General features: G+C 47.9%; 1 protein-coding gene across 2 annotated transcripts; it reads left to right on the top strand.

The window, feature by feature from the left end:
* Nucleotides 1–2,658: 2,658 nt before the first annotated feature.
* Nucleotides 2,659–10,447, top strand: HMGN5 (high mobility group nucleosome binding domain 5). 2 transcript variants are annotated; one of them, XM_058814131.1, is made up of 7 exons: nt 2,659–2,702; nt 2,918–2,961; nt 4,092–4,121; nt 4,798–4,827; nt 5,279–5,329; nt 8,466–8,609; nt 9,752–10,447. In XM_058814131.1, the coding sequence occupies exons 2-7, from the start codon at nt 2,947–2,949 to the stop codon at nt 9,797–9,799; spliced, it is 318 nt and encodes a 105-aa protein (XP_058670114.1). In that variant the 5' UTR covers nt 2,659–2,702; nt 2,918–2,946; the 3' UTR covers nt 9,800–10,447. The 2 variants fall into 2 exon arrangements, with proteins under 2 accessions (XP_058670114.1, XP_058670113.1); XM_058814130.1 differs by lacking the exon at nt 2,659–2,702 and having other exon boundaries at nt 2,859–2,961.
* Nucleotides 10,448–23,788: the final 13,341 nt, after the last annotated feature.

Raw genomic sequence — 23,788 nt, 5'->3', positions numbered from 1 at the left:
AGGAATGAGAAAGGAACATGTATCTGATTGCCTCTTCCAGGAAGGTGAGAAGTCAATCACCCCTGAGTGACTCAGGTCTGTTCTGCCTTTATTCAGGAATTCCTGATCTACTTCAGCTCAAGAAGGTGGTCCAGGAAAACATCCCTGAAGTACTGCAGATCTCTGATAGCAGGAGCAGGCCCTCCTCCTCTGCAGGACATTCCCAATTTTCACACCATTCCTCATTATTTGAGCATCACTCTCTGAGTTCAGTGTGGGCTGTTCAGACTGACCATCCTGTGCTGCTCACTGCTGGTTTGATGTAGGCCCATGTTTCTGTCTGGATGGTTTTACCTCTGGAGTCAGTGACTCCTTATAGAAGGAGAATTCACATTTCAGCATGGAATTTTGCTCATTGAAACAGTGGCACACAAAAAGGAGATTAATTTCTGATTCGCTTTGATTCAAGATGGTTCATAAATTCAGTTTTAGAGGATTTTGTACTGAATAAAAAATGCCAGTTTGGGTTAAAAAATAAAAAAGTCACATTAGTTACAAACTAATGCTCCAGAATAAACTTATTCTCTTGGCTGCAACCAGGTCTGTAATTTCCTGCATAGTTACAGCCATTTATACTTGCAGCATAGCAGCATCTCACAGCAGCTTATCTTGTCTCTTTACAAGGAAATAATCTTCTCACTAGTCATTATTTAGGTCAGTTTGTGGTTTAATGAATTTTCTTTTTCTAAATAAAAGTGTTTGAGAAAATGTAAAGGTGAAAAAGAAGGCAGAGCAAATATAATGCAAAACTCAGTTGTGAATTTTAAATCTGTGCTTCACTTGCACATTTTGATCCAAACTGTTCGTTGTGCAAGTTGTTCAGAAGGTGTTCACAGACCCTTCAATAAATTCCCATTTCTCTTCCACAAAAACTTTTCCCAGAATATAGAAAGGATGAAAGAGTAACTGCAGGGAGAGAGGAGAAACCTCCTGAGGGAAGTCAAACACAAACCTTGATGGTAATGGAGAGCTCAGAGACCAAGAGCTCTAAATGTGTTTTAGGCCTGTTTAATTCAGAAAATGGACAAAACTACTGAAACACTATTTAAAATCTTGATAAACGCAGGAGAACTCGAAGGAGGTGTGATTGCATGTGGTTACATGTTTACACTGAGGCTGAGAAATGCATTTCCCATGATACAGGAGGCCAGTCAGAGCCATCCTTAAATAATTGGTGTGTTTTAACAAAATAATCATGGCATTGATGGATCAACATTGACTGGAGGAAGGGGGAGAGGGGTGGCTCTGTGGACGGAAAATTGCTCAGCTTAACTGCAAAGTGCAGGAAGATAATAAACTATTGACATCCCGGCCCTTGGAGAGGGAGGTGACGTAAAAAGTGACAAATCAAAAAGTCACCATGAATTTGTCAAGAACGGGGGAACAGCTGTTCAGGGAGCAGCACTGAAAGGGATCTGGGGATTACAGGGGATCAGGAGGAGTCTGAACCAACATGGTGATGCTGTTGCTGACTCTGCAAATGCCACGCTCAGATCTGTTACCTAATTAACCTGATTACTGGATATGGACCTGGGCAGGAATGTGGAGTCCAGAGGAGCCTAAGAATGACAAAAGGTTTAGAAAATATGGCCTGTGAGATCATGAGGCCTACGAGAATTTGTTTAGTCTGTATAAAGTTTTAGGGAGAAAATGATAATATTATGGGAAAGGACACAGTCTGTAAAATGTTATTGGAATTTGATGCTCAGTAATCGTTCTTTGGATCTGCTGGGCATGGCACAAAGAAGCTGAAATTTACAACCCAAGTACAGTTTAGATGCTGGGGAAAACTTTGGGGGGTTAAGGCCAGTTGGATGCTGGAAGTGGCTTTCTAGGAAGATGGCAGAATCGAGTTTAATGTAGGTTTTAGAAAGGGTTGTCCTGGCCTTGGGCAGGAACCATGGCACCTCAGAGCAGCAGCTGCTGCTTCAAGTCTTAGTGCAAAACGCCAAGTCCTGAGGGTGGTATTAATACACCTTGTGCTTTCCCTATGGAAATACACAAAATAGGTGGCAGAGGCACTGCCAGACATTGCAGCTATGATGGAAACGAGAGCAGATTTTCCTTAATCCGCGCCGAAATCTGAGACTTCACCTTGTGAACAACCTCAGGCTCGCAGGCCCCGCTCCGGAGCCAACCTCCCCAGCGTCACCGAGGTTCAAGACCCCAAGAGGCCAAGCCAGAGCCCGAAACGCTCGGACAATCCCGGGGCGCTTAAACCGCCCGCTCACCCCGCTCGGGGCCGGGCCGGACAAAGGCCGCAGCCCCCTCCCTCCGCCGGCCGAGGCCACGGGCGGGCCACGGCCCTTTCCAACAGGTACCGCAGGGCCGGGAGGCGGCTCCGGCAGGCCGCGGGGCCGAGGCGGCCATGTTGTGGTCCTGCGGCCTGCGGGAACTTTGGGGGAAGTTTGTGGGGCGGCCGGCGGGGGGCAGGGCCCCGGGGGCGGCGGGCGGCGCGGGGCCCCGCGGCGGGCGGGCGGAGGCGGCGGCGCCGGGGCCGCGCTCCGGGCCGCGCACACGCGGAAAGCGCGCGGCGCTCGCGCTACGACGGCCCCGCCCACGCCCCGCCCCCGCGCCGCTCCCCGCGCTCCCATTGGTCGTTGCGGCCGTCAGTCAGCGGCCGGACCCATCTCGCGCTCCCCATTCATGCAGTTTGGTTGCGTGTTGGTGTATTTTACTGTTTGCAATAAAGAGGGGGGGATTTTTTTTTTTTGTTCAGTTTCTGCCGCAATTAACTCTTGGTCCCTTAAACATCTTCCTTTTTATTTTTGGGGTTTTTTTTCCTGTCTATTTTTTTTTTTTTTTTTTTTTTTTTGCAGGACGGTCGGAACAGTTTTTCGCCGCTTCCATTTATTTTTCGATATCTTATCTCTATTAGGTTTTGCAATCAACTATTAAGGTGCAACTATGCCCAAAAGAAAGGTAAGTACGAAAAAAAAATAATTCAAAAACGAGGGAAGGCAGATGGGGAGCGAAGGGGGAGAGATTAAAGCGGCAATCGCGGAAATTTAGCCGTAAAAAAAAAATTTAGCGCGCGCGCGCGTGTGTGTGTGGAGTTTTTTGGGTTTTTTGGTTGGTTTCTCTTTTTTTGCATTTTTAATTTTTGGTGTATGTCCTAGAGCGGAGCGGGGAGCGGAGGGAGAGGGCTCGGGGCGGGCAGGGCAGCGCGGCGAGTTCACTTTTGGGCTGTTTTGTTTGGGAAGGAGGAGAAGGCTGGAGCAGCAGTGTCTCCATGCTGGATTACAAACAGCCATAGTGCTGTGCTGCCCCTGTGGAGAACGCGGGGCAGCAAAACCCCCCCAAAACCTGCGCCACGACCCCCCCAGGCCCCCCCACCCACCTCCGCCAGCGTTTTAATCCCCATCGCGCCATTCCCGTCTGGATTCGCCTTTAAACGTCGCCTCTTTCTCCTGCGTTTGCCTTTGTTCTCCTTTTTTTTTTTTTGCCTCCCACTTCTTGTCATACCAGATGGTTGTGCAATGATAATTTGGGGCCATTAGGCGGCGCAGAATTTGAAACTGGCCTTCAAGGAAAGCGGGGAAAAGGGATTTATCGCCGTAGTCGGGAACTTTGGGGCCGCGGGAATGTGGGGCGCCCCCCTCTCCCCTCACAGCGCGGGCGGGGGGGGCGGGGCGGAGACGCGGTCGCCCCTCAATCACCGGGGAGCACGCCCGAGGCGTTTCGACCCGGTCCGGGCGCCTCACGGCCCCGGACGGGGCCGCCGGGGGCCCGGACTCAGTGGAAACGCTTCGGGCGGGCGCGATCGCCGCGTTCCCGGCTGTCCCTCATTGTCCTTGCGGGGCCCGCGGCGACCTTGTTGTGTGAGGGGAAATTGGCGGGAACTTTTCGAACTCGACGTGATGACGTAGCGGCGGCGGCCGCGGGGCATTGTGGGAGTTGTAGTCCGTGAGGCGGTAGGGATGGGGGGAGGCCGCCATTGCTGCGGGTGGTGTTGGGGGGCCCTGTGAGCCCCCCCCGGCTCTCCTCAGGGCTCAGGGGAGTCACAGGAGATAGTGCTGCCTTCTCACCTCAGTGTCTCGCTTTCTTTACAGGCTCCAGCTGAAGGCGAGGCAAAGGAGGAGGTAGGAGTTGTGTGTGGTCCCCACTCCAAGAATTCCCGTGGCGTTCTGCAGAAATGAGATCGCCCACGCAGCTCATGAGGGGTTCAGCCCCTGGGGGTGGCCCGTGCCTGGTTTTGGGGTGCTCAGGGCCATCGCTGCCCTCTGAAGTGGCAGGTGACCCCCCGAGGTGGCGCTGGGGGTCTGGCAGCTCCCCTGGGCTGAGGTCATGGCAGGTTCCAGTGAGGCCATGTCCCTTTGAGCCTCACAACTGCTGCAAGTACAGAACATTCATCCCTTACTCAGCAGAGTAGAGTGGCAGCAGCAGAGACCCACTGAGCAAAGGTGCACTTGTGGGAAATCATAGAATTCCCTGAGCTGTGTGTGCAGGGATCATGGAATCACAGCATGGTTTGGATTGGAACAGACCTCAAATATCCTCTGGTTCTGCCCCCTGCAGTGGGCAGGGACACCTTCCACCATCCCAGGGTGCTCCAAGCCCCATCCAGCCTGGCCTTGGGCACTTCCAGGGATGAGGAGTCATCAAGGTCTTCACCATAACCTCCATAATTTCATAAATCCTAGGATTTCCATGGGGCCATGGATTTTTCAGGATGCCATGTTATTTTGGGTGGCAGTTAGGAGAAAGCTGTGCTTTATGTGCTGTCTGAATTTTACTGACATATCTTTCCTTATGCAGCCAAAGAGAAGGTCAGCCAGACTATCTGCTGTGAGTATCTGTAGTTATCCTTTGATATTTTATCACTTGGGATGGGGACAGTTAAAAATAAACTATTGGGATTTTTCCCCCAGAATTGGAAAAGGCACACTTAGAGTATTGCAATATTTAAAATTCCCATTCCATGTTTCTGTTGCCTGAACATCCCCACATCCCAGGCTTCTCACATGAGATCCAAGGACTGTGTTAGTGCACATTCCACTTGGGCACAAGTATCCAGAGTTAAGGAATATTGATTTCAGCATGGATTTGGTCCCTGTAGGACTTCTCCATACAAATGCTCGTGGCTCTGTAAATCATCTACTCTCTCCTTAGCCTGGTAATTTGCCCATTGATTTTTTGCAGGGCCAACAAATAATTTTCAAAAGCTACCAAGATAATGCTCATAAAAATAAGTATTTATTTCTGTATTCACCTGAATTGTTTCTTGTGTTTTTTGCAGAAACCTGCTCCACCCAAACCGGAGCCAAAGCCCAAAAAGGCAGCACCTAAGGTAAGGCTCCTGAACTGAAGTGATATTTTCCTTCTCAAGGTATTTACAGGGATAAACTCCTCACAATTAACCACTTTACTTATTCATAATTGTCTTGAAAGTTTTAAGATGGAATTATGTGAGCTAAAAGAATGAGAAAGACATAATTTTATCCAATTTCTCCTGAAGGAATGTGGTAAACTGAGCAGATTTGAAATCCCTTGTGGTGAGGCTTTGCTGCTGCTTCACAAGGCCATTCTGAAGTTTCATGTAATGCATTGTTGGGAAAATGATGCTTGGAGTAGAGATCAGAGACTCAATTAGAGGAGGCATTGAAAATAGTGCTTTTAATTACAGTTTCTTACTACATTTCCATTCTGAGGCCCTCTCTGCAGTTAGTTATCAGTTTATCACATTTTAATCACTCAGAGTTCTAGAGACCCCTTCAGCTGGATATTTTTGGAAATGTCAAAAACACTGGCATGTCTGATTTAAAAATAAACTGTTTAAAGCTCTTTTTTAGTTTGGAGCAACAGTTTGAAATTTCAAAGGGGGCAGTTCTGCAGTCCATGAGGGATTTCTTTCCATCCCCTTCTTACCAGCCTTCCCAGCCATCAGTTTGCAGTGCCTTTTTGTTAGATTTTTCTGTAAACATTTAGGATTTTGTGGCTAAAAATAAAATAAAATTTAAAAAAAAAAAAAAAAACAAACAACATGAACACTCTAGCAACAAAACTTCAGTGATTGTTTTTAACCTGTTCCCATCTCACATTTTCATTGTGGTTTGGGATGATGAGGAGGGCAAAGCACAAGGGGGACACACTTTGGTTGCAGAGGGAGATGATGGGCTGGGAACCAGGAGCTTGCAGAAGGAATTTGCCATTGCCTGTGGCCCAGCAGCCTTCCAGGTGAGGGAACTGTTTCCCTCCACATCCTGTGTGTGGAGCAGCAGGGATGCTGTGGGGAACAGAGAGAGCCCTGTGTGTCACTGTGGGCTCAGCTCTGTAATCTCAGTGCTGTGCAGAGTGAGCTTTTCCCGTTCCATCTTGGCTGCAGCTGGATCCCAGACCACATTCCTGGCTGGATGCAGCACTGCACACTCTGGGTCACACTTCCCTCTAGTGGCTGGTGCCCCCGGCAGAGCAGGGCCAGCTGCTGGTGGCACCCAGGGCAGGGCAGCACTGCATGATCCACGTTGTTGTATTTAGGTTTTTTCCCAAATTTCCTTATTTATTTTCATGGAAACATTGTGGGGTTTAAACACTAAAGCTGCTATAACTGAATGTGAAAAGTTGGAGGAATGGGGTGCAGGAGTTGAGGTCTGTAGGGGACTGACAGAGCTTTGTTTGGGCCCCAGTGCACAGCTGGGTGCTGTGGTCTCCCTTTGGGATCATGCAGGGATTCCCTGGGAGCTGTGCCTTGGAAATTGCCCAGACAGACTGTGGAAGTGTTGGTCCTCCTGCTCCTGAGGTGCTGTTTGGAGCCAGGACACCTGAGCTGTGGTTTGGCTCTCCAGAGCTCCCCAAATTCCATCAACACCTGTGCAAAGGGTGCTGGAGTAAGAATTGTGGAGGCATTTTTAGTTTGTGTCTGCCCCAAGAGCTTTCCTTGACAGCCTTCAGGATCTTGGAATGGTTTCCATGTGTCAGAATAGATTTCACCCAGTAAACTTTGCCATATTGAGAAACATGGAGCTGGCAAAGGAGTTTTGTCACTTCTAAAATGCAGAACTTGAATTTTGAACTGTTGTTGCCATCTCTAGAGCAAAATTATTGAGGAAAATGAGCACAGTGCTGTAGTTGAGGACCTGTTGTGTCCTGTGGGACCCTTTCCAGTCAGGGAAGTCCATTTCCCTGGGTTCTTCTCCACTTTTCCAGCACAGAGAATTGGTTTTAGCTCTGTTAATATTTTGTTGTGGGTTTTTTTTTTGGTGGGATAAGGGAACAGGTAAGCAGTGCCATAGTACAGTTGTAATTCTCACTGCCAGACAGCACCAGGATATTGGGTATTCCCCAGACAGGGACTCCTGACATCACACTGTAGGAGTTTTTAGGGTGGGATGAAATCCCTCAGACTGAGGAGTGAGAGGTTAGAGAGGAAAGAGACCCTCACTCACTGAATGTACTGACCCCACCTTAAATTATCTGCATGATTGGAGGATTAGCTGTTAATTTTGGTGAATTTATAATAATTGAAGAATTAGGTGACTTTACCCCTTAACACTCTTGAGTTTGCCCTTAGCAGCTCATTCTTAAGGTGAATTAACTGTGTGCATTAATAACTGAGGGATTGAAATAAAAAAATAAACTTTTTGTAAGCTTTTAGTAACTTGTAGTCACTGAGACAAATCTCCTGAGCAGATAAATGTATATGCAGTAGTTTTCATTTATCCTATTGAGCTGTGAGCAGATCTTGCAGGGTTTCTGGTTCCTCTGTGGGAAGTAGGTTAATCAAGCAAGGGGCTGAGCCAGTGCTGTCACTTACTGGCAGCAAGAGGGACATCCTTGGAAGTGAAACTAATGAGGGTCAGGTATTTGGGTCAGGATCTGACCTTGCCTATGGAAAATTATTACTACAGAAGCATCAGGTTTTGGGTTTTGTTTTGATTTAGCCTGATCCACATATAAGAAACTGCACTTAAATAAAAAATGCAGCTCTCTTGTGGTTAGCAAAGTGATGCTGTTGAGTCCCCAGTTTTTCTGGCATGGAAATAGTTTATTATCACAAGGAATATTTCTGGCAGGGAAGGGGGAAAGTCCTTTGCCTACAGCTTTGTTACAGTTTTCTAAATAGGCATTAACAGCACATCTGAAGTATTCTGGTGTTTGCACATGTTGGTTTTCTTCTGTGGCTGCCTTTCAGCAGCAGGGCAGAAGTACAGGCCAGGCCAACATTTTCTAGCTAATTTAATTGAATGCCTATTTAAAATGAGAATTCTTTTAACGCCAGCCATGGCTGCTTTTATATTCTGCACTTCCCTGTAGCACATTCAGGACAGACAGAAGGAAAACATTTTCCCTGTGAAACTTCAGTCTCACCTTGGACAGTAGGAAGTTTGGGGGGTGGAAGGAGGTTGTGCAGAGTTTTGGAGTGAGAACATGCTGATGTACCAGGTGGAAATCAGGATTTAATATATCACTGTTTGTTTTCTTAACAGAAAGAAAAAGCAGCAAATGATAAAAAGGAGGACAAAAAGGCAGCAACAAAAGGGAAGAAAGGAGCCAAAGGCAAAGAGGAAACTAAACAAGAGGATGCTAAAGAAGAAAACCACTCTGAAAACGGAGATACCAAAACTAATGAGGTACTTGAGCTCCACTGAAGCTGGGAACAGAGCCAGATGTGCAGGAAGCGCAGCTGCAGGAGCTCTGCTGGGCTCCAGGGGGTGGGGGGTCACTGCCACACTGAGAGCACAGGGCAGCTGTGGTACCTGCCCAGGACAGCCTGCAGGAATGGCCTGCTCCTTGCAGCTCCTTCCTGCCCTGTGCTGGAGCCCTCCCACAGGTGCTGTGTGCCAGCCCTGCTCCCTCTCAGGGCTGGTCAGCAATGCCCAGATTTGGGGCACAGGGACATCACCACCCTGCTGCCCTGAGCTGGCTCTGCACATCCCCTCTGCACTGCTGGGCTCCTCTGCTGCTCAGCACGGCTTGGTGCTGGGCCAGAAATCTGGTTTGGAGTTCTACACAATTCTTTAGAACAATTATTTGGCTCAGAACAATTCAACAAGAGATTTGCAAAGTAGACTCAGCCTTGCCTCTTATCTGCAGCCCCTTCTCGCAGCTCCTTACCTCAGCTGCCTTTTGCTGGGTCCAGCTGCTGAGGATTGGCCCAGCAGAGTCCTTGCTGATGGTGAAGCAGTGTTTGCTCAGGGCTCTCTTTGCCCTTGTGCTCTGTCACTGACACTGGTGTCTCTTCATGGGTTGAGTGTCACCATCCAGCCAAGGGTCCTTTATTCTTTCATCTCTAAAACAAGATCTGCTTGGTTAGAGCAATACATGGCTGATGTGCTTCAGAGGGGCTTTGAGGGAGCTTAGCAGGTTTGACTTGGAAAGTAAAAGCACATTTTATAGAGAAAGGTGAGAAATGATTCCTCAAAGTTCAGACAGAGCAGGATTGTGGTTGATGTGGAATTCTTCCACTGCCCCTTGATGGGGCCTTGAACTTCTTCTAATATATCTTTGATCCTAATTAAAATAATAGATTGCAAACCTCTGCCTATCTGCAGGTACTTACTCCAAAATTACCTCACTAATTAATACTCCTGTGTTTTTATTTTAAGAATTACCAGCCCATTGTTATATTGATATTTTCTGTGCATTCCTGTCTGTCCACACCAAGCCTTGTCCATGCCTGTGTTAACAAACTGGTTTCTTTTTGATGCTGCTTAGATTGGAATCCAATTAGCATTACCAATAATATTTCTGTTCTTCCCAACCCCTTTTCTAGGCACCAGCTGCTGAAGCATCTGATGACAAGGAAGCCAAGTCCGAGTAATGTTAACCCTGCCCTATATCTCCATCATTTGGTATCCGTACCTCCATGCTGTATTGTTAACAGAGAGGAATATTTTTATCAACTATTTTATAAATGCAGGTTTTTTTAGCATGAATTTAATTATGGAACATCTTCATCTCGGTTACTTGGGAATTAAATCCCTAACAAACAAAACAAAACAACAAAAAAAAGTCATTGTTTTTAAATTTTGTGATTGTAATAGTTTGTATGGTACATGGAAAGAATAAGTGGTGGTAGCTTTTGACTTCTGTCAGTGTGTCCCTTTTTGTGTAAGTCATGCTTACAGACTTCAGATTTTAATTTTTCCCTTGTATGTGTTGTATGGTTTCTTAAAGTGGGGAGGTCTCAAAACAAATAACCGTGTGAAACATTCCAGTGGTTCTGTGGGTTGCTTTTATAAAGAAGGTGAGCTATTTTCATGAAAAAACCTAAGAGCTGGAAATCTGTTGTTTCCCAAATGTAATTTTATTTTGTCAGTTTTGAAAAAAAAAAAAAGAAAAATAAATAAATAAAAGTGTAATCCTGTTTTTAAATGAAATACAAACATTTCTTTTCAAAAAGGGCAGGTTGGTTGTATGTACCCACTGTTAGGAATTTTGCTGGATTTATCTTAATAAAAAAGACTCCTCAAAAGCTGATTGTGGTTTGTTGCTTGTGCTGCTGGAAAGGTCCCAAATTCCAGGAGAGCTGCAGTGGGAGAGGGAGAGCCCATGGAGCTGGAGAGCTTTGGGCTGAAGCCCCATTTGTGTGACTTCCCATTAATCCAGGACTCCTCATTCTGGGAAAGAACTGGACCAGAGCACTGACCGGGGGTTAAGTCCCAGTTCTGTTACAGCTTTTTAGTGCAACTTTATCAACTCCTGCTAAAAGCTGCTTTTAGAGAAAGTCTCTTCACATCCAGGATACATCTACAGGATATATTTAATAAGAAGAAAAATGTCTGCAATGCAGAAACTTTTTCTCTCCCATTAAATTGTTCCTCAGCCCAGCAATGGGAAATTCCAAAAGCTGAAATATTTTGTGTCCAAACCCCAAAGAGCACCTCAGTGAGAGCATCCTGGATGCAGTGGGGTTCAGGATGAGTCCCCCAGGGCTGCTAGAAGATGTCTAAATGTGGATTTCATGTTCCAGGCCTGAGCACTGGGGGTTGTTATTCCTGCTGCTGCCCCTGTTCTGTACAAATACCTGGGGTTAACTGGGATCCAGTTTCCTCAGCAGTGAAGATGAGTGGGTTCTGGGGGGCCTGTGGCACTGTATTCCCTTAATCCAGCAGAGATTTTGGGCCATGCTCTGGTCTCCAGTGAGAACTGATGGAGCAGTAACTGCATTCCCTGTGTCTGGTGCTGAGATGTGGGGAAAACCAGAGACACTGAACATCCCAGCTGGAACATGGTCCAGCAATAGTTCAAATGTCATCCTGACTGACATCTAAAAATGATTCACTGAACTTCCACTCCACAAAGACAGGCTGGGAGAGCTGGGGGTGTTCAGCCTGGAAAAGGGTTGGCTCTGGAGACCTTGGAGCCCCTTCCAGTGCCTAAGGAGGGAGAGACCTTTCATACATGCATTTCATACATAGTTACAGGACAAGGGGAAATGGTTTCAAACAGAAGCCAGGGTTAGATGGGATACTGGGAGGGAATTCTTCCCTGTGGGGTGGGCAGGCCCTGGCACAGAGAGCCCACAGAAGCTGTGGCTGCCCCTGGGTCCCTGGCAGTGTCCAAGGCCAGGCTGGACAGGGCTTGGAGCAGCCTGGGATAGGGGAAGGTGGCCCTGCCCATGGCAAGGAGTGGATTAGATGATCTCGAAGTTCCCACCCAAATCATTCCAGGATTCCATGAGTTTAGCAAGCAGTCAGTGAGAAATCCCAATAGGCCTGCTCCAGGGAGAGAATGCACATTGGAAATATTTTGGATTTGTGTCATTTCCTACCCCAGTGGTTTATGTAAAAGGGCTTTGAACAGGAATCCAGTCCTGCAGGAAGGTGGAGCCCCTTCCCAGCCCTGCTGCTGTGGGACATCTCTCTCTGGCTCCAGTTTCAAGCACTGTGATTTAAGCAGCAGGCACTGAGTACAGTTGATATTTCCTTAACACAGGATCCATCCATCTGCCAAGGTACAAACACCCTGTGGAATGAGATCACTCTGATCCCAAGTCCTGTCTCTCCATCTGAGTCCAGAGGTTGTTACTCAGAGCATACAACTGAGTGTTTGGTTTTGGTTATTTCTTTTTTCAGTGCCAGGGTGGGAGTTGTTCTTAATTCTATAACTATTGTTCTAATCAAATTCCTCTTTCAAATAAGTACAGAAAATTGCCCAAGAACATTTTGCTCAAATTCATAACTTTTCGGAGCCATGGGGTATTGAGAGAGTTGCACAACTGAATGGATTGTCTGGTTTATGCCAAACTCTCCTCCAGGCTCTCCTGGTGTCTAGACACTGAATCCAGAGGCAGCTCCATGGCAGCTCCCAAGCTTGGCTTATTTTGTCTGAAAAGGAGAAGGTTCAAACTTTCAGGTTTATTTGGAATTTGTGGAGAAAGTGCCTTCCCCAGGGTCCTTGGCTGTTCCCTGTGTTCCAGGTGTTACTGGGTCTGATGCTGGTTAGGAAACATCCACAGAGCGCTGTGGATCTGGTTATCATTGTTCATCATAACAACTGGGGACCTTGAAGATGCAAAGTTGAAGAGATTCATGGCTGGGAAGGTAGGGATGGGTCTGAGGTGATGTCATGGGAAGAGATTTGAGTGGTGTTGGCAACACCCTGCCATGGTGAGCTGGTCAGGATGAGAGAAGACAGCCTCAGGGTGCACCAGACAAGGTTTAGGTTGGATATTAGGGAAAAAAGGGTTGTGCAGCCATGGCACAGGCTGGAGTCACCTTCCTGTGGGGATTTAACTGTGGATGTGGCACTTGGGGACATGGCCAGTGGTGGCCTTGTCAGTGCTGGGGGAACAGTTGGACTCAATGGGCTTGAAGGGCTTTTCCAACCTAAATGTTCCTAAATGTAATTCCATGATCCAGCTTTTGGTGCAGGCTCCCAGAGCAGCACAGTGTCCTCACACAGTGTCCTCACGGGATCTTCAGCAGAACTGGGCAAGCATTTGCTTTTGTTTGCTCAGAACAATAAACCCACTGAAAACCACTTTGAAAACACTGGTCACTGTCCTGGGAGGGACAGGGAATCAGAGGAGGCACCTCCAGACTTCATCCTGGCCTCCACCATCAGCAACGTGCTGGAGCAGCACAGAGGGAAAAGGCACTGCTGCCTCAGCAAGCAAGGGAATGGCAAACACAGTGAGATCCTTGGGATGTAAAAAAAAAAAGGAGAAATGGGGGAAAATGAAATAAAACAACCCCTCCAAGCACATAAAAGGAAGGGTTTTGCAGGTTAATCCCACATTTACCTTTGCTCCTTTGAGTGAAGTGACTGTACATGGAAAAAAAGAAAACCCCTCTGCTCTGGAGCCAGGCTGGGAGAGCTGGGGGTGTTCACTCAGGGAAGAAAAGCTCTGGGGAGAGCTTAGAGTCCCCTTCCAGTGCCTGAAGAGGCTCTAGGAGAGCTGGAGAGGGCCTTTGAACAAAGGATGGAGGGACAGGCCAAAGGGACAGGGCTTTACGATGAAGGAGGATAGATTTAGTTTGAATATTGGGAAGAAATGCTTCCCCATGAGGGTGGGGAGGCCCTGGCACAGGGGGTACAGAGAAGCTGTGGCTGCCCCTGGATCCCTGGGAGTGTCCAGGGCCAGGCTGAATGGGGCTTGGGTCAATCTGGGACAGTGGGAGGTGTCCCTGCCCATGGCAGGGGGCAGAACCAGAGGATATTTGAGGTCTCTTCCAACCCAAACCAGTCTGGGATTCTGTGACACTCAGCCAGGTCTGATTTTCAGAACAAGAGCAGCTCGCTGGCAGTTAATAGAGTAACACTGGTGTTAATCTGATGGAGAAGGAAGAGAATTGAATCTCGGCAATGGCAGCGATGGCTCCTCCCTCAGGCTGTCTCGGCGGTGCTGCTCCTTTCCCGTGCAGCTGCCGGGAGCCCCCGCTCTGGAACTCGAGGCCCTGGACGGGCTCCAGGAGCCGGGAACACCCCGGGCCGGCACTGGGCGGCTTTCGAGGAGCTCTGTCCTTTGAGAGAACAATGTCAACGTGGCTTCCACACTGTCCCAGGGCCCGGAGGAGCTGGAGGTGGTCACAAGTGAGCATGGACGAGGGAACAGATGTCACTGGTGACTCGTGTGGCCATTGTCCCCTGCTTTGGAAGGGGTGTGATTGGGATTGGGCTAGGGTGAGTCAAGGAGGGGATGGGGAGAGGATCAGAACTGCTCCTACCCCCTTCACCCACACCTTTCATCTGTTTTCAGAGAAGCTGTGGTTGCCCTGTCCCTGGAAGTGTCCAAGGCCAGGCTGGACGGGGCTTGGAGCAACCTGGTCTCATGAAAGGTGTCCCTGGCCATGGCAGGGAATGAGATGGGCTCTAAGGTCCCTTCCCACCCAAACCACTTTGTGATTCCATGATTCCATCATCTGCCCTGATTTATCCACCTCTGCTAAAAGAGGGGCCAGTGGGACAGGACCCCAGAGGAATGGCACTCCCTTCCTCCTGCAGCACCAACCAGGGAATCACTGGAACAGAGTCAAATGAAAGTGATGTCCAGGGGTTAGTGTGAACTTCAGGCTGAGGTAACACCTGAAAGCACTGAAAGGAAGTTGGTGCTGATGTGATAGAAAAGGGAAATCCAGCAAATTGGAAAGCTCTGTTCCTAAGAGCGGGAATCCAATTGACACCATAAAACTCTCAAAGACAACTTAATACAATTGGACACATCTTAAACAATTCCAGACGTTTTTAAAAGGGGGAGAGGAAGCATAAATTACACAGGGAAAAATGCTGGATTGAAACCTAAACAGAGTGGTCAAGAGCACTCTCCCCTCCCACTCCCAGCAGCATTCCCAGCAAGGGGGTTCCAGGGCACGGCTGCTTCCCTTTGGAAGTGCCTCCCTCCCAGTGAGCGAGGTGTGCTGCTTCCACTGGGGATAAAGTGCTGCACAAGCCTGGAATTCTCAGTAAAAGCTGCTCCAAAGTTATCCCAGAGCCAAAATCTCACAAAATCGCTGGGGTTTTGTTTGTTTAACATGAACAATTCGGGGAGGGGGTGGAAGTGCATTTCTTGGAGCTCAAACCAGATGTGCGACATCCCAGCCACAAAGCTCCGGCTTCTGCGCTGTTTGTTTTCCCCCCAGGAAGATAAAAGGAGCTGTGGAGAAGGTTTGGATTGCGGCAGCTCTCGGGTTTCACCCTGGCTCCAGGGGTGCTGGCACAGGCTGCTCTGTGGGACCACAAACGAGTTTTGCTGTTTCACGGATCCGGGGCCGCCGCTCCCCTCAGAACACGGCTGGAGTTGGAGGTGGGCTGTTCCTAAGCCTCAGGCTGAGACTCAGCTTTCCAGCAAGCTGGAATTTTGCTTGGTTTGGTTTCTTCCTTCCTATAAATCCACCATCACGGAGGTGCTGACCAGAAGTACTGCCCCAAGTCATGGTTCCATTTTGTGCTGGCTCTGCCAGGAGAGAAAGGCTGGAGTCGCCTCTCTGGGCCTCATCTGAGGACAATCCTGCAGGATCTGCCTTCTCTTCCTATAAATCCTTCCAACAGAAAGTTCCAAATCCAGGCCAAACGTTCCCTGTTGTGGTTTCACCACCCATGTGGTTACAGCCTGGTTATCAACAGAGACCTTGGAGTAAACCCCGACTTCCCCACTCCGTGTTTACCCCTATGCTACTCTATACCTACAGCATTACTCTGGGAATAATTAAAATAATTAACAAGTGTAATTAACTGTTGGAGGGGAAAGGAGACTTTTAGGACATTATATCAGCAACAATTAAATAAATTACCCTTTTTGTCTTGCAAAGAATTGACAGACAGGGGGGAAAAGGATGCGGGATTTGTATTCCCTGGTGCAGTGGCACAGGGACAGTGAATAGGGGTCGGTGGCTCTTGTGTGGGGACACAAAGCAAACAAAGAGGCCCCAAATGAAATTACAGAGTGGCAGATGCAAAATGAGCATATTTCACACAATGAGTAATTAAACCATGTAACTCATTGCCCAAATGGAGCCCAGGAATCATAATGGCTTAGGAAGTGATTACACAGATTCTTGGAAGATGATCCGGTGGGGCTGTGGGACACAAAGACATGTCACCACTGCAGGACCAGCAACCCACGTGGGTGTGGAGGGGACCTGGAGTTGTCCCCAGCCCTGGACCTCTGGAAGGAGCTGGGGGGTGAGGAGACACAGGTTTGTACTTCCCCTTTGGTTTGAGCCCCTCCAGCTACGTTCCAGGCATTTTGAAAGGAGGCAAACATCCCTGCTGTTCGCTGCATGTGGCTGTTGGTGGGACAGACACACGGCTTGGATGTACCCAAAGTAGCACCTGTGTCCCTGCCAAGCCCTGTGCCACTGACCTGGGCTGTGCACATCCCCCTGTGCTCCTGGAAATATTCTCCACTGGACCTGGATTTTTCCCAGGAGGAAAAGGGCACCACACCCTGCTGTTCTTGGCAAAACTCCCTCCCCAAATGCCACCCTAGGGCCCAGGTTTGTTGGGTGCTGCTGGTGCTGACGTGAGGTGATGGCCACCACCAAGGGGTCCAGATTCCCAGTGCTGCTCCATTTGGGCTTGGGAATTATTTCCAACCCCCTTTGTGGCTCATCTTGGCTATAAATCTTCTTGGCTTCACTTGGTGCTGTAGCCCCTGTGTGGTGGTCCTGGCTGGGGGTTCCTGCACGGCTGTTCTGTGCACACAGAGAGGTCATCCCTGGGAATTTGGGGTTATCCAGCTGCTGGGGGGATGGCACAGGGACCAGGAGCAGGTACCACAGCTCTCAGGGTGTCAGAGGATGTGGCACCATGCTGATGGCTCCACAGGGCTGGGGATGGTGGCAGCAGCTCTGTCCCAGCTCCTGCTGCAGGGATGCACAAGCAGGGAGCAGAGAGCAGCCAAGGCTAAATGTATCCATGATTCTCCTCCATCACCTGGAAGTGTGATGTCCCTGCAAGAGCTGGAACCTTCTGGAATGCTGGGAGCTCTCCCTGCCTGCCCTGCAGCCTCTTCACTGCAGAAATTTGGGGTGACAGGAACAGTGCAGTGTGTCCTATGAGGACAGGCTGGGAGAGCTGGGGATGCTCTGGAGAAAGCTCTGGGAGACCTCAGAGCCTCTTTCAGTGCCTAAAGGGCCCTAAAGAAAGCTAGACAGAGACCTGGGATCAGTCACAGAGAGACAGGAGAGATCTCCTGGCCTCAGCAGCCCACAACATCCTTGGGAGAGCAACAATGTGCCCATTGCTGCAGCAGGAATTGGTGATACTTGTGTTTAGTTTATATATTTATGTTTTATACATATCACAGAATCCCCAACTGCTTTGGGTAGCAAGGGACCATAAACCCATCAAGTCCCACCCCCTGCCATGGGCAGGGACACCTTCCACCATCCCAGGTTGCTCCAAGCCCCATCCAACTTGGCCTTGGACACTCCCAGGAATGGGGCAGCCACAGCTTCTCTGGGCAATAATAGTGAATTATATATAATATACAAAATATTAAATACACACATATATCTCTCTATGAAATGGTTGTGGGTGCCATGTACAGATCAGGAGTGACTCTGTGTTGAAGCCTGAGTTGATGTCTCAGCACCAAGGGCTGTGCACCCTTTTACTGAATGTCCCCAGATGCTCCTCAAGGTCCCCTTTCCCTCAGCAGGGACAAAACCTGGTGGTTTTGGTTATTCCCTGGTTGGAGCCCTTGACTCTCCATCTCACTTCTCTCAAGAGCTGCATGACAAACCCAGCAGTTCCAGCCTATTTTGGCGACCACTTGCTCCAGGAACCTCGGGAGTTTCATCAAAAGCCTGGATGGATTTCGGGTCTCGGGTTTTATTCATTCCAGCATTGGCTGACAAAGCCCATTACATCATCCCTTTGGAAGAGAAATTCTCTGCAGCTGCCTGTGTGGCGCGGGGGGTGGGGGGATGTTTAAAAAATAACACAGATTTTTGTTTCTTTCTTTCAGGGCAATTTTCCTCCCAATTGCTGGAAAACTGAATGCTAAAAAGCTTCACAAGTGGGAAGGAAAAGGGCAGCGTGCAGCAGTTCCAGCCATTCCTGGGTTTATTAGTATTATTATTTCCTTTCCAAAGACCAAGGGGGGAAAAAATAGCCCCATTACCCCGCGCATCCAGCGCGCCCAGCCAGCCGTGAAAAGCAAAGCAAAGCCAGTGTCATGGCAATGGCAGATGGCACAGAGCGGGAGCAGGAGCGGGAACGGGAACGGGAGCGGGAGCGGGAGAGGGAGGGGAGGGGAGGGGAGGGCTCCGGCCCCGACCTCGGCGCGGACCGCGCTCCTAATTAGCCCCGGAGCAGGGACTAATTAAACCCGGAGGTAAGACAAGTGATTACTTTTCCTTGCAGAGATGGGGTGTAGGAGTGATGTGGACGGAGCCGGAGCCGGTCTTGGAGTCGTCCTGACATCAATGGTAGGGAACGATTTCAGTCTCGGCTCATCCCTCCCGCGCTGCCGGGAGCAGGGAGCCGCAGCAGCGATTCCCTGCTCTCCCAATGAGCAGAGGCTGCAGGGAATGTGGGACTGCAAGGAAATACCGATGGGAAGGAGAGAGGCAGCGTCTGGATGCTGTGCTGATGACGTCAAAATGTGACAGCCTCAATTATTAGCATTATTTGGCACCCAGGTATCCAAAGTACCCCCTTGAACTCAACACAGGGTCAGAACAGAAACTCCTCTTTCCTCCTACATAGTTGTTTTGGAATATTTTTTCATGCTCCATAACCTCATTCCTTTAAATCCACTTTTTCTGGTTTCCTATAGAAGAATCAGTTGGAAGTAAATTATTTTCACTGCCACTGAACTGGGTGCAAAGCTCTCAGAAAATGGGATATAGGGAGGAAAATTATGATATTATATAATATAATTATAATATAGAATTATACATTATATAAGTATTATATTATATAAAATACAGTTGTTCTATAAATGTATTTATTTTTGCACTGCAAGAACTGGAAGTCCAGAGCTGCTCATGCAGCTGTGGTTGCTGATGATTCCTTCTGGGATGTTTTGGGCTTTCCACAGTTTTTACAAATGAGCTGAACTTTGCAAAAACCATGGGAAAACCTGTGGCTGTGGAGCCTTTGGCACTTCCCTGCCCATTCCCAGGCAGGTGCTCTGTCCCCAGCACACACACGCTGGGCAAGCACAGTGCCAATGCAGGCTGCCTCTGCTCGGCTTCAAACAGCTCCAGCTCCAGCCCTGCCCTTCCTGCTGGAGCACTGGGAGCATCTCTCCACCTGAAGCATGATTCCAGTCCCTGGGGATCAGTGGAATTTCCCTGGGGATCAGCCCCTGGGGATCAGTGGGATTTCCAGGGCAACATCCCCCTCTTGCAGAGCATCATCTGGATGATTCAAACTCGAGCGTTGCCGGATTTCTGCTGCCCAGTGAAACACCAGACAATTTGTGTTTCTATTTTTACCCTGGATTAGTCAAGGGTCGCTGCAGGACCAGATCAGGGGTGCTGGGCTTTCCATGGCCTTATGCTTCATCCCATAAATGCTCCTGGCCTTTGGCAAGCAGGAGAAAAGCCTGATAGGATGAGGATGACTCCTCTTTGCTGCCAGGGTTGGATCTCTCAGCAAAGAGCTTGGCACAGCTCATGGCCTCACCCCACCACTGCCCTGCCCATCCCATCTTCCCTCACACAGAGGTGGTCAAAGTCACCCACTCCAGTCTAAAAAGCATCCAGGATTATGAAAAAACTTGGGAACATCTCCCCAGCAGCACCGTGGCTGAATCACCCCAGCTCCAAGCTGGCTGGGATGCTCATGGGATAAAAAAAGCCAGGGAGAGTTTGGAATTTCCAGAGAAATCTCTACATTTCCACCTGTTGCTGTTAATTAACGCAGAAACAAAGGGAAAACAAACCTGTCTGGAAAGAACAAATGTGGAAATGGAGTTTGAGATTGTTGGAAAGGGATGGGCTATGTCCATGAAAAATATTAGCAATAATTAGTCCCAAATCACTGGGGTGAGCTGCAGATATTGATAGTCTGGATCTCACATACATGAGGATGACTTGTAGTTATCAGCAGCTCCAGGGTTTTCCTGCCCTCCAGCAAACACACTTTTCCTTCTTCTGGAGGTCTGGTCATGTTCTGTTTCATTTTAAAATATTTCTTACATCTGCATCAGCATCTGCTAACAGGGAATTCAGGAAGCTGAAAAAATATTAAAAAATACATAAACATAAAATATATATACACATAAAAAATAGGACCTTCCTCCCTGTGTTCCCTGAGCACATGAGGTTGCTTCCAATGCACATTTTATTTTAAGGTGAGTTATTTTGTTGCCATAGTGACATCATTCAGGTTTCCAACCGCTGCCGTGTTGGTTTTCTCCCAGGCAAGACTTGTCACAAGCAGTCAGCATCCCCAGCCCCTTCCTGGGCAGCAGCTTCCCAGGGGGCTGCAGGATTCCCTGGGATTCCAGCCTGCAGGATGAGCTGCCACCACTCCCTGCCAAGGCACAGGGGGACAAGGACCTGGGGGAGTCAGAGAGGAGAGGCAGGCAGGAAAAACTCTGACCAAAAGGATTTTCCTCTGCTCATTCCTTATCCTTCCTCCTCCACCCATGCAGTGCTGTGAGAAGGTCAAAGAACCCGGTAGCTTTATTAATTAGCACTAATTAATACACTCAGCTGCCTCTGGTGTCACTGTGCTCATCTACCCCAGGTCTTGACACAGGCAAGAATAAACTGTGTTTGTTCCCAAAAGCTTAAAATCTCTGTAAATCCTATTTCTTGCTGCACAGGTGTCTCATGGATTTATTACCAAGAGAACTACACTAAAATAAAGATTTTAAATACAAAGGTCTGTAATTATGTTAATAGAGATGTAAAGAAACGGGATTCTCTGGTAAGGGAATATTTGTGGGGTTATTTGGTCAAACGGACTCTGTAAGTGTATTGGAAATTAATATTTAATTTTATGTATTTTTATATTAAATATTTAAATTCATTGTGCTATTATGATGCTAAAGACTTTTAATGGAAAATGCCTTTTTTTGGCTCTAATTAATTTAATTAAAGCAGGCAGAGTGTGCCTCATTAGCCTAAAACCTATTTCATGGGTGCCAGGCCCTATATGTAACTGAGAGCCAGGGTGCCTGTTGTACTGCAAGGCCAAAAGAGCTCAAAAAAAAGCTGTTTCAAAGGTTTTCTATGTTTTTAATTTTAAATAAACCATTGCCAGATTATCAAATCAAGGCTACATTCCCATGGCAGACCTGAGCCCTGTGTAAGCCTTCCCAGGATTGCAGCATCTGGCTAAATCCAGCCCAGATTAAAGCAAAGCTTTCATTGCACAAACTCTCCCTGAAAGGAGCAGGATGCACTGATCACAGGAAAGGACAGAGCTGGGAAGTGCAGGCAGAGGATAAGGAATGCCAGAGGCAGCAGCAGGGTCCAGAGGAGGGGAGGCAAATTCCTGTGCTGTATGAGGGGCTGGGGCACTTCTCCTGTGCACAGGGGATTTGGGAAGCAGAGCCATTCCAGCCACGGCCTTTGGTGTTCCTGAGATCACCCCGGCTCCCTGATGGAAACCCTCTGGAACACAGCCTGGTTCACAGCTCAGCAACAGCCCCCACAACAAGGCTCTTTGCCTGCAGAGGTTTTAGCCAAAGCCATTGTTTTAACACCCTGTTTTAATATTTATTTCCGAATGTCTTTGACTGGGGGAAGGGTGGAAGGGGCTCCCAATTTAATTCCATAATCCCCCTAAGCCTTGCTTAATGCACTCACTCTGCCTGGCCTCTGTGAATTCTACAGTGGTGTTTTGGGTGGTTGCAGCACTGCACTGGAAAACGTCCCATCATTTATTTTGCAGCTATTTGAGGGAAATGATTCCCAGGGCTGGAAGCCTGGTTGTTAAATCCACATTGCCAAAGGAAACAAACTCTGTCACCCAGATGGGGCTGGACCTTGGGGCTGCCACGTGGATTCCTGAAGGAGGTAGCTCAGAGTCCAGTTGAAAACTCCCAAAATTAACATTAAAGCAGGAGCAGGAGGCTTTAGCAGTTGGTCAAAAATGTCATTTTTAGCTGAGGGGGTGGGTGGGGCTGCAGGGAACAAAGCAGCTCTGGGACACCCAGGTCCCCTGGGATGAGTCCCCCAAGCATGGCCATGGCTCACCCCAAGTGCCCTTGGCTGGGAGGGATGGAAGTGCTGCTGGAGGGAAATTCCAACAACAGATTTTGTCCTGCTCCTTTCTTCTCCTGACAGGGAGGGAGTGCTGCAGCCTGGTTTGTTTTCCACATGTTCAAGAAAGACAAAACAACGCTTTCAAGAGTCTTGATGCATGTCACGAGCCTCTGGTCTCCTAAATCCCTCCCTCAGTTCTCAGCTCCCAGGATTTCTCCAATATCTGCTTGAAACCTGCACCAAGAGGACAGCATCACTCTCAATGGGATTTTTCCATGTCTCATTTCAGGATGCACTGTATCTCCCATGGGAATGTTCTTCAGCCATTCCAGAGGCATCCTGGAGTCAGCAAGGACAAAACCCCCAAACACAAGGACATGGGGGGCTGGCAGAGTCCATAGGCAGCAGCAAAGTCAAGATGGAAGATGGGTTTGGAAAAAAGTCAAGGTCTGAAAGGTGTTACGTGCAACAACCTCAGTCAGCAAGCAGGAGGAAGGAGCAAAGAGAGGAAAAAAATGAAGGGACTGAGATCTGCAGGCTGCACAGAGCAGGAGGGAGAATGGTGTCCAGAGACATCAGGAAACACATGGAGAGAGGAGGATCCTCCACAGGAAATGGCAGATCCTTTAGACTTCAAGCACAATGTGGAGAACAAACAGGAGAAGCTTTTTTCCACCTCTACAGCATATTCCACACTTATGCCATTATAATCCAGGGATAACAAAGAAAATCTCAGAGAAATAAGGATGATGCACAGTTCTGTCCTGATAGATACCATGTGCCTTCACAGCTTCACCTTCCACCTATGGTGGTTCTTCAGCAGAAACTCAACTACACAGAACTTGGGGACTTCATAAATTCTTAACAGAATTTTATTGGTGTAAGAGAAATGAAAGGGAACAGCCAACAGGGCAAAAACTTGCAGGTGTTGAAAACCACCTCACTGGAAATTAAATTAAATTAAATTACTCCTTTGATTAAAAAAAAAAAACACTTTAAAGGACCTTCCAAGAATGTAAGGCCTCTCCAAATCAAGATGACACACAAAACATATTGTAGCAAGTTATATCTCAAGCCCTAATAATTTAAGACCAAAAATAAAAAGAGATTCTGAAATCTGAACTCCTGAGGACATCAGGGGAAAGACTTTTCCCAGAGATATAAAGCTGGACAGCCACAGGAGAATGTGAATGTCCATTAAATGATGGAAGTGCAAGAATTAAATGAAATATGGGGTCACTTTACTGCAGAGGAATTTATGGAAGCTTCCAGTTAAAGCTTTTCCTTATGAGGGATAAGAGGGAGACATCACCCCAAATTGAAGATCACAAGAAGAGGCTTTATAATCAATAAGCAAAGATAATGAGAAGAGAATTCCTGTATGGGACAGCACTTTGAGAAATGTTCCAAAATCCCATCCTTGGATTCCATGATTAGTGACATAGAAAGTTCATTCCAAACTCACACTCCTGTGAGCAAATTTACATGGGACATTTTTCTAATCCATCACCTCATGCAGTAATTGAGAATTAATTTTATAAGGCTGTATTTAAAGAGTATTAATGAGCTTATTTACAATGTCTGCATGTTAGGGATATCAATAAATAAAAAAAAAAATAATCAAAATGTTTTATAACCTTTTATTTCAATAAAAGCAGTGCTGTAAAAACCCTACTGCACTCCTTCCTTATATT

Source organism: Ammospiza caudacuta, chromosome 14 (genome assembly GCF_027887145.1).
Source record: "Ammospiza caudacuta isolate bAmmCau1 chromosome 14, bAmmCau1.pri, whole genome shotgun sequence".
NCBI lineage: Eukaryota > Metazoa > Chordata > Aves > Passeriformes > Passerellidae > Ammospiza > Ammospiza caudacuta.
This window is presented reverse-complemented; position numbering and strand designations above follow the sequence as displayed.